The 14,759-nt window shown below is 42.4% G+C and overlaps 1 protein-coding gene across 1 annotated transcript; it reads right to left on the bottom strand.

The window, feature by feature from the left end:
• Positions 1 to 9,673: 9,673 nt before the first annotated feature.
• Positions 9,674 to 11,112, bottom strand: LOC124137505 (putative protein TPRXL). Its single transcript, XM_048388136.1, has 3 exons — positions 10,907 to 11,112; positions 10,548 to 10,792; positions 9,674 to 10,365 (listed from the first exon to the last, which is right to left on the bottom strand). Exons 1-3 carry the CDS (start codon positions 11,110 to 11,112, stop codon positions 9,674 to 9,676), a joined length of 1,143 nt encoding a protein of 380 aa, XP_048244093.1.
• Positions 11,113 to 14,759: the final 3,647 nt, after the last annotated feature.

Genomic DNA, 14,759 nt, shown 5'->3' with positions numbered 1-14,759 from the left:
TTGCTTGAATTGTGCTGATTGCGGCGTTATAAACTAACAAACAAAAATTGTTTGCCAGCATCTGTTCTCGCGGACAGCTCAAAAGCGATGCGTCTCTTCGGTCGTTCCAAAGCATGACGTTACGTTAGATTTGAACTCTGCCTTAAGCTGATTCGCTCCGATATAGTGGTATACTATTATATCGGCATAAAATTAAACTCATTCACTTCTCAGTCTTTTCTAGAATTGGCCATGGGTACCTTCTTCCACTACTATTATTCTAGCGTCAGTTACACGAACTTCACCACTGGCTCCGTGCCTCTCCGTAAACACTTCACCTCGACCTACGCACACTACTCGTATGACCCGTGAAGATCCAGGGTAGATTAGGTCTTCAGCAGCCCATGCTTGCCGTAAAAGGCGACTATGCTTGCCGTAAGAGGCGACTTACTGGAATCGGATGGTCAGGCTCGCTGACATGTTTGATGCATGTCATCGATCCCAATTGCGCGGATCGATGCTCGTGATATGATTTACTGGATTGTCTGGTCCAGACTCGATTATTTACAGACCGCCTTCATATCGATGGAATATTGTTGAGTGCGGCGCTAAACAACAAACCAACCAACCAACACTACTCATATGAGTTCTTTATCCAGTCTTTTCCTCGACCTGTCTAATGCGTTAGACAGTTCCTTTATCATTTTATATTCATCGGAAGGATTCAATGAACGACCTCATCATACACTTCATGAACAGGTTCTTCAGGTCTTCTACCCACTTTGCATACGTATCAGATAGAACTTTTAATATTGGCTATTTCTGTGACTTGAAATATAGACTCAAATCACACAGAGATGGTTTGGTAGCCCAGTTGCCGAACTGTGAGCTTGTAACGCCGAAGATCCGGTTTCCATTCCCAACCATGTATGAAGCCATTTCTGGTGTCTCACGTTTATTACGAAAAGTCACTCTCAGGAGGAGAGCCCGAAGTGATGCAGGTCTCAGACGTTTACAACTTCCCAGAAACCCACGCGCACGAATTTAAAATAAACTTACGACAGATATGAAACTGTGTTTACAACATTCTTATGATATCTTAGAGCTACAATAGTTGCGAAAATAGGCTACGACAGTTTACGATTTCCTTACAATAACGTTACAATGATCTTAGGGCTTTTCGAACTTCTTGGCCTGAAGCTTGAACCAAATTCACTTGTTTTAAGTTTGCCAATCTAAGAAGAATTTCCGGTTCTTATGCGTAAAGAAACAGATCAACAAGACGAGGAGTGGTACCCACAGGCATGCCTACGTCTTGCCAACATGTCTTTTGCCCTAATCTCACTTAGATGCTATCAATATGAAAGTCCAGCGTATTGTTTCCTAAGTAAACCTAAGATGATATTTGTTTATATTTCTGACAAATTGTCCCGATTCTTTGGAGATTGAGATATATGGTAACCACGTTTAGTGGCAAATGCCCCATGAATCAAGGAACGAAGTTTTGTCGGGTGTGGGATAGTGGTTTTTCAAAGTTGAAAAGATCTTTGGTTTTTGTAGAATCCACTCATTGGAGTTTCTGAGAATCCACACGGTATTACTTCCAATTGTCTCAAACATTTCTTCCTTGAATGTATTCAGGATTATGATTAAACTTGAGACAGGGATGTTGTTGTACATTAGCTGGTGGACCAGCAATATCTCTCTCTTGGATGGGTGATTAAGCTATCGAATCAAGTACAAAAGAGGAATGGACATGTCTTCAGGTTTTAGAATCAAATCAAACCTTGATAGTACTGATGCAGATTTCTTCATCAGTTAACATACTAGGATTATTTCATATGTCATTTTTACCAAATTCTAATGTAGATTATGTAACAATTATATACAGATGCTGATGTTACTTAAGGCCTTGTCAGTGGCAACAGCTGGCTGATTGGAATTATTCCAATTATGTTTTCTCTTTCAGTTTGTGCATTCTGCAGTTGACAACACCACGCACTCACCCTCTCTGAAAGACATTTAACACGTTCATCTGATCTTCTATTGCGACCCATTCTTTTGGCATATGCATGGACAACTTTCAAAGTGATGGTGATCCCAACTGGCAGCTGATACCTCACGATACTCTGTTCCATATATAATAACTGACGAAGGTTGTTATTGTCAAAAACAACAAAAATCACCTGTGATTATATGACAGAAGGCTGGCAGCAGTATGATGAGACGTGGCAGCTCCATATGGTAATGTGACTGTGTCTGGAATACATGACTGAATTATTCACAGTTATGCAGTTAATCGTTTGAAGTTTTGGAATATTTGTAAGATTATTATTGCCTGCTTTCTTTGGAATAGGATAACAAACATTCTTTGGTGATACCTTATTGATTATCTTATATCAAAGTTTTCATTTTGTTCCAGCACATGTGCCTAACTTCACCCAGATTTAGTATATTTCTTTCATGAATTATGTTCCACCGAAAATTTCTTTGGGCAACTGAACATGTTCTGAATAACTTATTTTTGTGACTATTCACAAATGTCTCAAATATTCAAATATTTGTAGAATGAATGATTTGTACATTGTTCCTAAATCTTTTCGCTTTCCGCCCAATATGATGTGCACTTCTGGCATTTATGCATTCACTCCAGCAGCAATTATGTTGAAGAGTTAGCCCTAAGTGTTGAGCCTATTCATTTTGTTTTGTTCATGCCAGAAGATGATTTAGGACCAGGCCTTAATCTGCGAGTGAACTTTTTAAATTCATTTTTATTCCTCGGGGTATATGTAATGAGTCATGTGAATAAGGTCGTTCACTGTGTAGACAGAAGTAAGTTGTCCATGGTCTTAGACGAACTGCTGAAATGTGTTTCTTACACAGACAGGCAGGTGAGTAACAGATCACCAACCATCAGGGATTCCCACTGAACATACTGTGACTTGGGAAGTAATGTCCCCTTCTATATCAGTCTGGGGTGACGCTGGCGACATAAACGTACACATCTAACTGAATTACTGCTTGGAGGCAGTTTAGAGAAACAATGATATTTCAGACTGAAGGTTAGTATGTTGATGGTCGCACAGAGAATATCAGTAATGCAATTATACGAGATGATACTCACGTCTTTCGTTTAAGGGTCGTGGTTAGTGCATACAGAGCAATGTTGTCTGTGGGATTGGTGGGTGACAAGTTGTAGTTGTAAAAAATGAAATAAAATCAAAGTAATTCAGCATAATTGGGTCGGTAACTATTAAGTCTGTCTTGAGGCATGGTTAGTGAATTCGGGATTTTCATGCGGAGTTTTGTCCCTTAGCCACACCAGGATGGGCTGGAAGAATTTCATATTCGTACTATCATGTTCTATGGTTGGCAGCAACAAACCAGGTGTTACTACATATGACCAACATTAAGGTGGCCTGAAACTGAAATAAGAACTACTTCTGGTTTATTGCATATAGCGACGTTGCTATGTAGATTCTTACACTGATGTCAAGCTGGAGTGACTGAAATACTGTGCAAGGCGACGTTCAAACCAAGTCACTCACTGATTCGTTTTCCTAAAATCAAAATTTATCTCTGAACAGATTCAGATTAATAACTTTTCAGAATAAAAAGAATATTTTAAAAAGATTATTTTGTCTAAGCACATAAAATATCAGTTATCATTGTTCTCTTGTCTGATGTAAATATTAGGGAGAAAATTCTTTCCATTATTGATAGAAATCTGTCCGCTGAAATCAGTCCATTGTACCATTCTCACTATATTATGAGCATGTTGTAGTAATGATACCAGTTGCTCGCGAAAAGGTGCCGGTGGTTCCTCATTACAAACAGGGAAGTCAACTGTTAACCTGAAAAAGAACCACGTGACCATATGGTACAAATTATGCATGCTCGATTAACAGTACCTCTGAAATGTAGACAGGAAAAATTGAGCTGCTGGAATATTGCTCGACAAAAAGGGAAGTACATTCCTAATTGTCAAATTTGTGGTTCTAAATATATTTGTTTTTTTTGTTCTTATTTTTAGGCAATTTAGTTGTGCCATCGCTTTTTGTTATTGGCACTGAAGTCGACACATTGTCAAACCACAAGTTGTAAAAGCATATCATTCAACAATGATAGTGACTTCACATATTGTAAGTAGATCCATGTTTGTAGGTAGCCAATGACTGGATGTCCTGAAACCACAGGTTGTGTCCTGAAAACATTGGACGTTATAGTTGCGTTCAAAACGAATTAAATATCTATGCACGGCGCACTCTTGAAGGTAATTTTATGAATACCGAGATTATGCTTCTGGCAACCGGTGTCCATGTAGCCTTGGAATACACCCATTTCACGTCTCCTATATAAAATTACTTCCCAGGGGCTTGGAAAATATCAGAGGACAATAGCTGATCTCTCGAATATAAACTGATTTGGAAGGTATATTTTAACCGCATATGCGAGGACGCTTTGCCATTCGTAGGGCGAACTAGCGGTTCACCTTCAGCAGTAAATGTTGAAGGTCAATCTTCAGAAGCGAATACCAAACGTATGGTACGAATCTTCGACCTTTTGGAAGCAGACATTCTGTAAGAATCATTGTCTCAAAGGATCTACGCAAGACCTGTGAATTGATATGCTGTTCACAACGAAGTGACGTGATCGTGGCGGGATTCTGAAAGAGATGGCCGCATGGACCCAAACACACTGTGTCATCAATAGGGATGATCTGTAACCCTTTAGACTCTCAATCTGTCCCTTCTACTCCTTGTGTGACATATGGTGCTATGTGGCCTCCCCACTCAAGGCCCGAGAGTACCTCAGCCACATGTCCAACAGTGGTGTCCATATTCAACCCGCCGACTTGCCTGTCTCTTTGCAATCCCCTGGACAAAGCGGATCAGACTGAGCGTCATTGAAAATAGCATTTCCGACAGGAATGGCTGGGGAAGTGTTCAACCATAATCTGGCGTGGTCATTATTGGAATTCGGTATCGCAATGCTGTGATTACAAAAGATGCCTAAGGCTAATGTTGGGTATTTCACGCGTTGCAATTTGGTATAACTTGCCAACACAACTTTGTCGTTTATGAATTCACCGTAATTTTAATAGTTAAATTAATTTGTTTTTACCATTTCTTAAACTGCAGTGCAGGTGTGCTTTAATCCGAATGAAATGAACGTCGCAAAATTTGTTCAAATGATCTCAAAGTTACGAGATATTTGTGACATTCCACAACTATAGCGTGATTTGTGCAACGCTCACTGAAAGCACAAGCAGTAGTGCGACTTGTCCGCATGCTAGTGATGTATCGCAAATGATTCATGTTAAGGCCACCATGTCTTCTAAACATTCAGGATGCACTGCCTCTGAGCCTAGCTTCAGTAGCTGCACTGTGCAAGTACTCATTTGTGACAGGTGAGTCAAGTCATAGTTTCAGATTGTCCTTAGTAGGTTCCTTTTACTTCTAAGAAATATGCTTGTCTCTCAGCATCTTCAGTCGACATTTCACGTATGTTCAATGAACAATTTATTTTGTGAAAGCCGAGGACTAATAATCTTTTCCCAGCACTTTTACGGTGTTTCAGAAAGATTCCGACCTCGTCGGAATTAAAAAAAATGTCCCTTCTGGAAGTGTGCTTAAACGAATGAAACCAATGAAATATGTTTAAAAGTTTTATTTGTTCATAACACAACTGTATAGTCAGTTGATACGTACAATGGATCAACATCGCCACCACGAACAGGAGTGTCCCCCGTACGTTTTGCATTCTTCAAGTGTCACATCATATTCACAACCCTTTCATTTGACTTCCTCTAAGCCATTCTTAAGTTAAAAGCTGATAGCAAGTCAATGCAATGCATCGATAAAGTCAGAGTTTAGAGGTACGCTGTGTACTCTAAACTTGAATGGTGTGTTGTGATGGTCCTCGCCATATGTTTCTAATTACTGACGTGGCCCCTTCAAACAAAACACCCCTAGCTGGGAATATAATCTAGTTATACTATCGAACCATTGTAATAAATGGTAGGTAAATGTGACAATCCTCCATTTACCTATGAACGAACATTTAGACAATCCAATGATTGAAATCATGAGCGTCGATCAACGCTGTTGCCATACGATGACATGCATCAAGCAAGTTACCGAGCCTGACCACTCGATGTCATAAGTCGTCTCTTACGACAAGTATGGGTTGCTGAAGATAAAAACAATGATCATAGTGGCATAGTCGTAGTGACTTTAACATTATTAAATTTCAAGACCCGCGTTAGCATGTGCAAATTTGGCGGTCAAATAATACTGATGTTTCAAACGTTTGTCATACCGCCCTCGGATTTCACTTCCCTTTCCTAGCTTGACTATATCAGAGAAATATTGTTCCCCTTCAGTTGTATATGGAGGACAATAAGGCGGGGGAGAGGGAAGCGGAGATAGAGAAACAGGAAGAGATTGCACTTTGCACTCGCCTGTGTTGGACAAAACAACCAGAATGATGGTGATTGTGACGGTTATTTTCATAGTCAGCTCACTATCGGTGGTAGTAATCGGCTATGTACACGAAGGTAACCCTGCATCACATTTTGACGCTGTCATACAGGTTTTGTACTTGTCATGTTTTTTCTTACTTTCTACACAGTGCTTTGAACCCCATACTCTATAGCGTCTGTAGCCACTCTTTCCAAGAAGTCATGAAGAACCGGATACAGACACTTCTTTGCCGAAAAACGACTCGAGTAACACCTCGCACCGTTTGAAGCTCTATTCAGAGTGTGTTCATGGAACACTCTGACACAAGTGTAGAGATAGCGTTGTCGCTGAAATGCACAATTGATACTTCGCCTCTTCTTTGAACCGCTCTATCACCTTTTCCATCAGGAAGGGGGACTACCACGATGGTTAATCCCACGGACAAGGGTATATATATCTGGAATACCAAGGCCATCCTGGGATCTGGAAATCCACGACTGTCGATGAATACATAAGTATATTTGTCAGGTATACAGGTACGTCTCCTACCAAAGATCAAGAAGTATATTCCCCACTTCTCGTATGTTTCATGCACGTGTTGAACATACGGTTATTTCATTTTCAAAGACTCCGCGGTTTGTAATCTTTAGAATAAAGTACTTTACATTATTTGACATTTACACAAATTTCGACATATTAGAAAAAAAACCAAACCTTTGATTAGTTTTCATTTCATTGCACAGAAACAACTTTAGAAACAAAAAATAGTTGAATTTAAATTTGAATTTAAGCAAACATGACCATATCAAAGAATGTCAGCGACATGTATGGTGGTGGTGACATAATGTTCATGATATATGAAAGCGGCGCAAAGATCCAAACTCGAGGAGTCTAGTGATGTATATCACTGTCTTGTGGGATTGTTGCATGCCCTGAAATTCCAATGCTATGTTGTGTAAGCTAAGTCAGTGTCATAATTTGTCGAAACTTGGTCTAGCCAATGTTCATGACTGGCGTCTGAAACATTTAAAAAATGCTCAAAATTGGTGATACCTTCCATGGTATAATAAAACTTTACATTTTATGACCGCTTCCTTTCTTTTGTGAATATTGATATTGTTGCAGATGTGCAAATATAGTCAGTATTACTCTGTTTGTGTTGAAGTGATAAAGCTGTTGCATCGCATCTCCAATGTGTATGGTGACCAGTCCATAGCATAAACTCGACACAGCCATGAGAGTTTGATTATTTCCAGTAAAGGGGCCACTGGTCCGTATGCAATGGTCATACATTAATACAATATACTGAGTGCAATGCAATAATCTTACAAGCGGAAGTACTTGGTGCGTTTTTTCACCCCAAGGAAAACATTTTGCTGATCTATTTACTGTAAATGAATCCATGAAGCAAGGAGTTGTTTAAGTGTATTGAACGTAGGATGAACTATTCTGGGAGTCAACAAAATGGACATATTAGGCAAAAATGAAATAATGATTCTACATTGGGAATTATACTGGACATAATCTTTGATTTCCAGCAATGTTTGATTTTCTTCGTTCTTCCATCATGAGATTGTCATTCGAGCAGCGAAATGTACACAGTGCCAATCTATATACTGATCTATTAATACTTTTCAAATATTCTTCTAAATTGTTTCTTACTTTGATATTTCTGTACAAATCCAATTTTGAAAACAGGGCAAGAATTTCAATGCACGTTTGGTTGCCATTGGCAATACATATTTACCTGAACAGAAGTAGAAACGATTTTACTACCTCCAATATCTTGATTTGCTCACAGATATCAAAATCCATACCTAAATAATGTAGATTCAACTTTGTATGCTCAACAGTTACGGACAATCAGCATATATATATACATTGATATTTTACACCTTTGTCAGAACATTATCTTCCTGATTTAATAACCTCAACCAATAACTTATTGGTTGAACTGGTTTATTCTGAGTGTATAACGGCGCAACTCACCACGAGCCACAAACCACAATACTTGGTGCACTCCTACCAAGATGAAGGAGTACTTTACAAGAATTGTCATGGACACGGCCATGTCGGTGAAGGATGAAAGCCCCAAATTTCTGTTCCATGCATAAAATCCGGTAATATTTTGACGAAAGAAATGTGTATATAGATTAGATTTCACAACATAAGTAACCTTTAGTGCTAGTTCAGCTATTATTTACTGAGTTGCTGAGATATTTAGTGTGAGAGAGTGAGTTGGAACGCCGATTTGAACAGTATTCCAATTATATCACGGCGTGTCAGCTTAATGTGGGAGGAAAGCCCGAAGTGATGCAGGCCTCAGACGTTTACCACTTCGGTTAAACCCAAGAGAACGGGTATGGTGTTGACAAACCTAGAAACATAATTGGGGTGAACCGGGATTCGAACCCACAATCATAGGTTTCTGGCGTGTTCAAGGGACGCAACTTTGCACAGCGAATCACGGCGCCTTAGACGACTGCCCCCTGAGATATTTAGATATATTTAGTAATAACTGTATCTGTTGTACCCCCATGAAACCCAGCCTGCTCGGAGACTAAAAGCTATCATGTTCTACCCATGAGTTCAACCTGTTTTATATAACGTTTGAAAATATTTTACTTGAAACTTATAGAAGCGTAATAACTCGATTGGGACACCGCTTAATTAATCCAGGCGCCTTACCATTATGCATGTGGGAGATAGCAGCACCAACACCCTCACATGAAACATCTCTACCAAATAATAAAATGTGATTTCCTCAGGAAATGTGTGCATGGCCTTGAAAAGTTGTTCAAAGTGAACATTCCAGTCACAAGCAGCACTGCGGTTTGTCACAATTGCTGATGTGCGTTTTATCATTACCCAGATTTTCTTTGGGAACAACGTTTCATTAAACTTGTCAGACACGGGCCTAAATGATAAAGAACGTTTTATTTTACAGAAGTTTTTGAAGTAAGATCACGCCTCAAAATAATATTACCGATCTCCTGTTCCGTTTGATGCATGGAAATAAAAGCGACAAACCCTCTACAGTTTCATAAGAAATCTCGATTGTACGGTTCCGACTATATCATGATCATCTATCAAATAGTGATGATACCAGGTGTTCGCGAAAAGATGGGCCATGGCTGAGCTCTGTGCATCTCAACATTCTTGATCAAAGCAATGGCTACCATTACGCAATGTTAGAGTATCTTCATTGGACGCATTTTTAGTCTTGTATTTCAAGTAGTGTCACGTGCTGGGGTGCCAATAATAATAAAAAAGGCTGAAGCTGGTGCTTGGGCTGGAGCTGGAGCTGGGGCGGTTGCTGGACCTGGTGCTGGCGCTGGTGCTTGGGCTGGAGCAGGAGCTGATGCTGGGGCTTGGGCTGGACCTGGGGCTGGAGCTGGGGCCTTTGGCGGGAGCAGGAGCTGGTGCTTGGGCTGGAGCTGGGGCTTGGGCTGGGGCGGTGGCTGGACCTGGGGTTGGAGCTGGGGCTTGGGCTTGGACTGGAGCTGGGGATTGGGCTGGAGCTGGGCGGTGGCTTGAGCTGGGGCTGGGACTGAGGCTGGGACTGGAACTTGGACTGGGACTGGGACTGAGGCTGGGCTGTGACTAATCCTTGGAGTGGAGCTGGGACTGGGGCTTGGGGACTGGGACTGAGTCTGGGGCCTGAGCTGGAACTGGGACTGGGACTGAGGCTGAGGCTGGGGCTGGAAGTGAGGCTGGGACTGAGGCTGGGACTGGAGCTGGGACAGGGGCTTCGAGAGTGGATGGGAGTGGGACTGGGACTCGGGCTGGGACTGGAGCTGGAACTGAGGCGGCGACTGAGGCTGGGACTGGAGATGGGACTGGGGCTTGGAGAGGGGATGGAGTGGGACTAGGACTGGGACTGAGGCTAGGACTGGAACTGGGACTGGAGCTTGGATTGGGGCTGGGAATTGGACTGAGGCCAGGACTGGAGCTGGGACTGGGGCTTGGGGACTGGGGCTGAGTCTGGGACTGGAGCTGGAACTGGGGCTGGGACAGGGACTGGGACTGAGGCTGGGACTGGAGCAGGGACTGGGACTGAGGCTGGGCTTGGACCCGAGCTGGGGCTGGGGCTGGGGCTGGGGCTGGGGCTGGGGCTGGGGCTGGAGCTGGAGCTGGAGCTGGAGCTGGAGCTGGAGCTAGGGCTGGGGCTGCGACTTGGGCTGCGGTTGTGACCCGAGCTGGAGATGAGGCTGGTGCTGGGAATGGAGCTTGGATTTGGGGTACAACGGGGACTGGGGCTGAGGCTGGAGCTGAAGCTGGGGTTGGGGCTGGGGCTGTCGCTGACGCTGACGCTGGGGCTGAAGCTAGGGCTGGGACTGGAGGTGAAGCTGGAGATTGGGCTTTGGTTTTGGCTGGGGCTAGGGCTGAACTGGAGCTAGGGCTTGGGCTAGGGCGTGGGCTGGGGCCGGGGCTTGAGCTGGGACTAGATGTGAGGCTGGGACTAGATCTGGGGCTGGGGCAGGGGCAGGGGCTGGAGCTGGGACGGGAGCTGGGGCTGGATCATGGGCTGGGGCTGGAGATGGGAGTGGTAATGGACGTGGGACTGAAAGTGGGACTTGAACTCTGGCTGGTGAATGAGCTGGAGCTGGGGCGTGGGCTGGAACTGTGGCATGGGCATGGGCATTGGCATGGGCATGGGCTGGGACATGGGCTAGGTTTGGGGCTGGGACTAGGACTGGAGCATGGCCGGGAGATGGGCTGGGTTTGCACCGGGGGCTGGGGTGGGGATTAAACCTGGGGCATGGGCTGGGTCTGGGGCTGAGACAGGGGCTGGAACAGGAAGCTTGGACTTGAGCTTGGACTGGGCATGAACCTGGGGCTGGGGCTGGGGCTTGGGCTGGGGCTGGGGCTGGGGCTGGGGCTGGGGATTCCGACTTTGTCACAGGCATGTGTTTCTGCGTCACTTGTGATGACATCAGTTATTTGCGAAATGGTGAGTGTACCCTGCCTCACCGTTGGCACCCGTCACAAACACGTTCACCTGGAAGACACTGGAGCATATTCCACAGGTCAAAATCGGGAATTGCACTGGACATCATGCGGAAATGTCCTCCATATGACGACCGTAAACGTTTTGAAAGCTTCACTGAGACCTTGAATGTTAAAACATTCTACTCCCCAGCGTATCATATAATCAATATGTGTTGCACTCCAATGTCCCGCATGCAAACGTGTGGTATTATTGTAATACCCCCTCGATACCGAAAACTCCGAAATGAAATGTCTTGAAGCAGTAACTATTCTTTCTCCGATGCAAAAAAGTGAAATGTCTTGAAGCAGTGACTATTCTGTCTCCGACGCTAAAAAAGTGAAATGTATTGAAGCACTGACTATTCTGTCTCCGACGCTAAAAAAGTGAATTGTCTTGAAGCAGTGGCTATTCTGTCTCCGACGCTCAAAAAGTGAAATGTCTTGAAGCAGTGACTATTCTGTCTCCGACGCTCAAAACGTGAAATGTCTTGAAGCAGTGACTATTCTATCTCCGATGCAAAAAAGTGAAATGTCTTGAAGCACTGACTATTCTGTCTCCGACGCTAAAAAGTGAAATGTCTTGAAGCACTGACTATTCAGTCTCCGACGCTAAAAAAGCGAAACGTCTTGAAGTAGTGACTATTCTGTCTCCGACGCTAAAAAAGTGAAATGTCTTGAAGCACTGACTATTCTGTCTTCGATGCAAAAACAGAACGTGTCCAAAGTAGTTTTTAGTTTCTCCCTTCAGAGAAGAACATTTTGTATGATAAAAATATTCAGTCTCTGAGAAAACTCAGTACTGATCACACGCAGCGGCCCGAGACATGAAATTCCAAGGCTTTCTTTCTCCGATTCCGAAAGTTTACTCTCTTACATGTGTATGATATGACAATAGCATTTGCAAGATGTTTATTTTATAAGTAAAAATTTTTTTTTAAAGGTATTTTTTTAATTCCTTAAAATATCAACAAGCTATCAAGCTATATTTTAGAAGACCAAAACACTATTATAAATGTACAACAATATATTGCGCAAAGCTTCATTTATCTTCCTCAACACATCACATTCTTTATCTAGATTTAAAAGGTAAGTTGTAATGGCAATTGTTTACGTATAAATGTTTCGTCTTTTTCATTCCTGCAGTAATAATCTTGATTAAAATGGAATTGCTTCTGGCCGACATTGAATTGGAGCAGTCTGCAAAGCATCTGAGATTTAATCGAATTGTAACTTCCTTTTCAACGTTATTCCTGGTTTCAAATATCACATCAATCAGGGAGCGAGGCAGCCTTATTGAAACAATGGCCGTGTGACAAATACAAACCGACTCTCCAGAGAATAGCGATTGCATTGAGGATAAAAAACACTGAATATTTTCAACAAATCTGATTTTGTTCAAATTGGAAGCGCAATTCGTGCCTTGCCTGTGTGTCGAGTGTTGCCTGATTTCCACAGCGCCATGTTTGTATCAGAATAACAAAAGTTGCTTTAATTGTTCAGACCTTACGTTTCCTTGAAATCAGGGTTACTGCCTATTATTTAAGCTAAAAGTAGTGAGTGAGTGAGTGAGTGAGTGAGTCAGACAGACAGACAGACAGACAGACAGACAGACAGACAGACAGACAGACAGTCAGTCAGTCAGTCAGTCAGTAAATAACCTGAGTACAATCCTTCACCTGTCGACTCCATACTCAACAATGATGTGCAGAGTTGCGACCCTGAAGCACCATATGTCTGCTCGTTATTTTCGCCTGGACTGTGACCTGCGTCATTTAGGGTATTCACCATCGTAGCATAACTGAACTACGTAGTCCAACACCTAGTACTCAATTTTCACTTGTCATATAACCCAATTTCCCATTCATCATCATCATCATCATCACTAGTAGTATTATCATCATCATCATTAGTTTATTCTCACAGCTTACATAAAAAGTGCGGTTCGGTGAAATGGGGTTCAGCGTCACATTTACGATAATTGCACTCAAACTGCTGCTTTTACTGTCACGACTTATGTTGGTTTCATAATGCTAGTCGATTGAGATACCATACCTTAGTTAAACATGAATACCCCAAGCAGTCACATTATACTGCCGTCCTTGTTTAATCCCAAAATGCCGCGCGCCAGGATGGGTAATTTTTAAACTGGCCTGACAAGACCAGGAGATCGCACCACCGACCTTTCTTCTGCTCTCCAGGCAAACTATGTCTACTAGACCACAGAGGCGGTCTAATGTGGAGATATTATGTTGTACAGATATCTCTTCTATTCCCCTTAATGCATCCATCATGGAATTCTTTTCCTCCCTCCATCCATCTGTCCATTCACCCTTGATCCATTTGCCACCCATTTGTCGAGCACAAGAACGTCTATGAAGCTATTCCTGGTTTACGAAAAGGCAAATTACTGTTGTGAAGTGCACTTGCTTCACTCACAAAGGCAGTCCAGTTTAGCTCTGTGTTGAAGATTTACGTTCTTCTGCTATACTCGATCATTCCAGAAGGTTATGTCGAGTGTCGGATTTATCACTGTCAACAAGGTCAAGTCGGTATCTGCTGTGAATAGATCTGATTCTTTATTTCTAGTCAGTTACAATGTCCGTGACAGAAAAAAACCAGAGAAAGAGATGAACTTACTTTAAGGAGAACAAACGTGTACCTTTTATCATAACTTCCATTCCCAAAACGTCACATACGCAAGGTTTGTTACTGAAACCATCCAGACCTCAGTTTGATATATTGTAGTCAATGTCTCATATTGCAACCGCCCAGTCCTCAGTTTGATATCTTGTAGTCAGTGTCTCATATTGCAACCACCCAGTCCTCAGTTTGATATATTGTAGTCAATGTCTCATATTGCAACCACCCAGTCCTCATTTTGATATATTGTACCCAAGTCCTCATACTGTAACCATCCAATTCCCAATTTGATATATCATAGTCAAGGTCTGATATTGTAACCATCCAATCCTCAATATTATAGTCAAGGTCTCATATTGTAACCATCTGGACGTATTCTCAGCAGGGTTTCTTACTGTGACCGTCCACTCCTGGGTATGGAAACGAGATGGAATGTCAGTAGCTGGATGTGCGAGCTATTATCACCTGAATGGATTTGCACACCACGAGACCAAATGAAATGAAACACAACACGACGATGGAGTGTGACAGCATATTAGTCAAACTCAATGATAAAGTTTTAAGTCAAGACAAGCATGACATACTTGGGATTACTTATATTGCACTGTCAATGAAGCAATCTCTATCTGTTACATTTCAGACTGACTAATAGCACTTAGTAGCGACACAAAAAAGAAAATCACA

The sequence above is a fragment of the Haliotis rufescens genome, unplaced genomic scaffold (assembly GCF_023055435.1).
Source record: "Haliotis rufescens isolate VD_foot unplaced genomic scaffold, xgHalRufe1.0.p SCAF_7, whole genome shotgun sequence".
NCBI classification, from domain to species: domain Eukaryota; kingdom Metazoa; phylum Mollusca; class Gastropoda; order Lepetellida; family Haliotidae; genus Haliotis; species Haliotis rufescens.
Note: the sequence above shows the minus strand (reverse complement) of the source record. Positions and strands in the feature narration are given on the sequence as shown.

Bases quoted from the DNA above. Each gene is read 5' to 3' on its own strand.
- LOC124137505 (XM_048388136.1), bottom strand. From the start codon at position 11,112: ATGTCCCAGCCCATGCCCATGCCAATGCCCATGCCCATGCCACAGTTC. The intron at 10,793-10,906 runs GTCCCAGCCTCA...CCCAATCTCCAG, and splicing joins CTGCCCCAGCCCCAGATCTA to CTTCACCTCCAGTCCCAGCC. The intron at 10,366-10,547 runs GCCCCAGCCCCA...TCCAATTCCCAG, and splicing joins CAGCCCCAGCCCCAGCCCCA to CCCCAATCCAAGCTCCAGTC.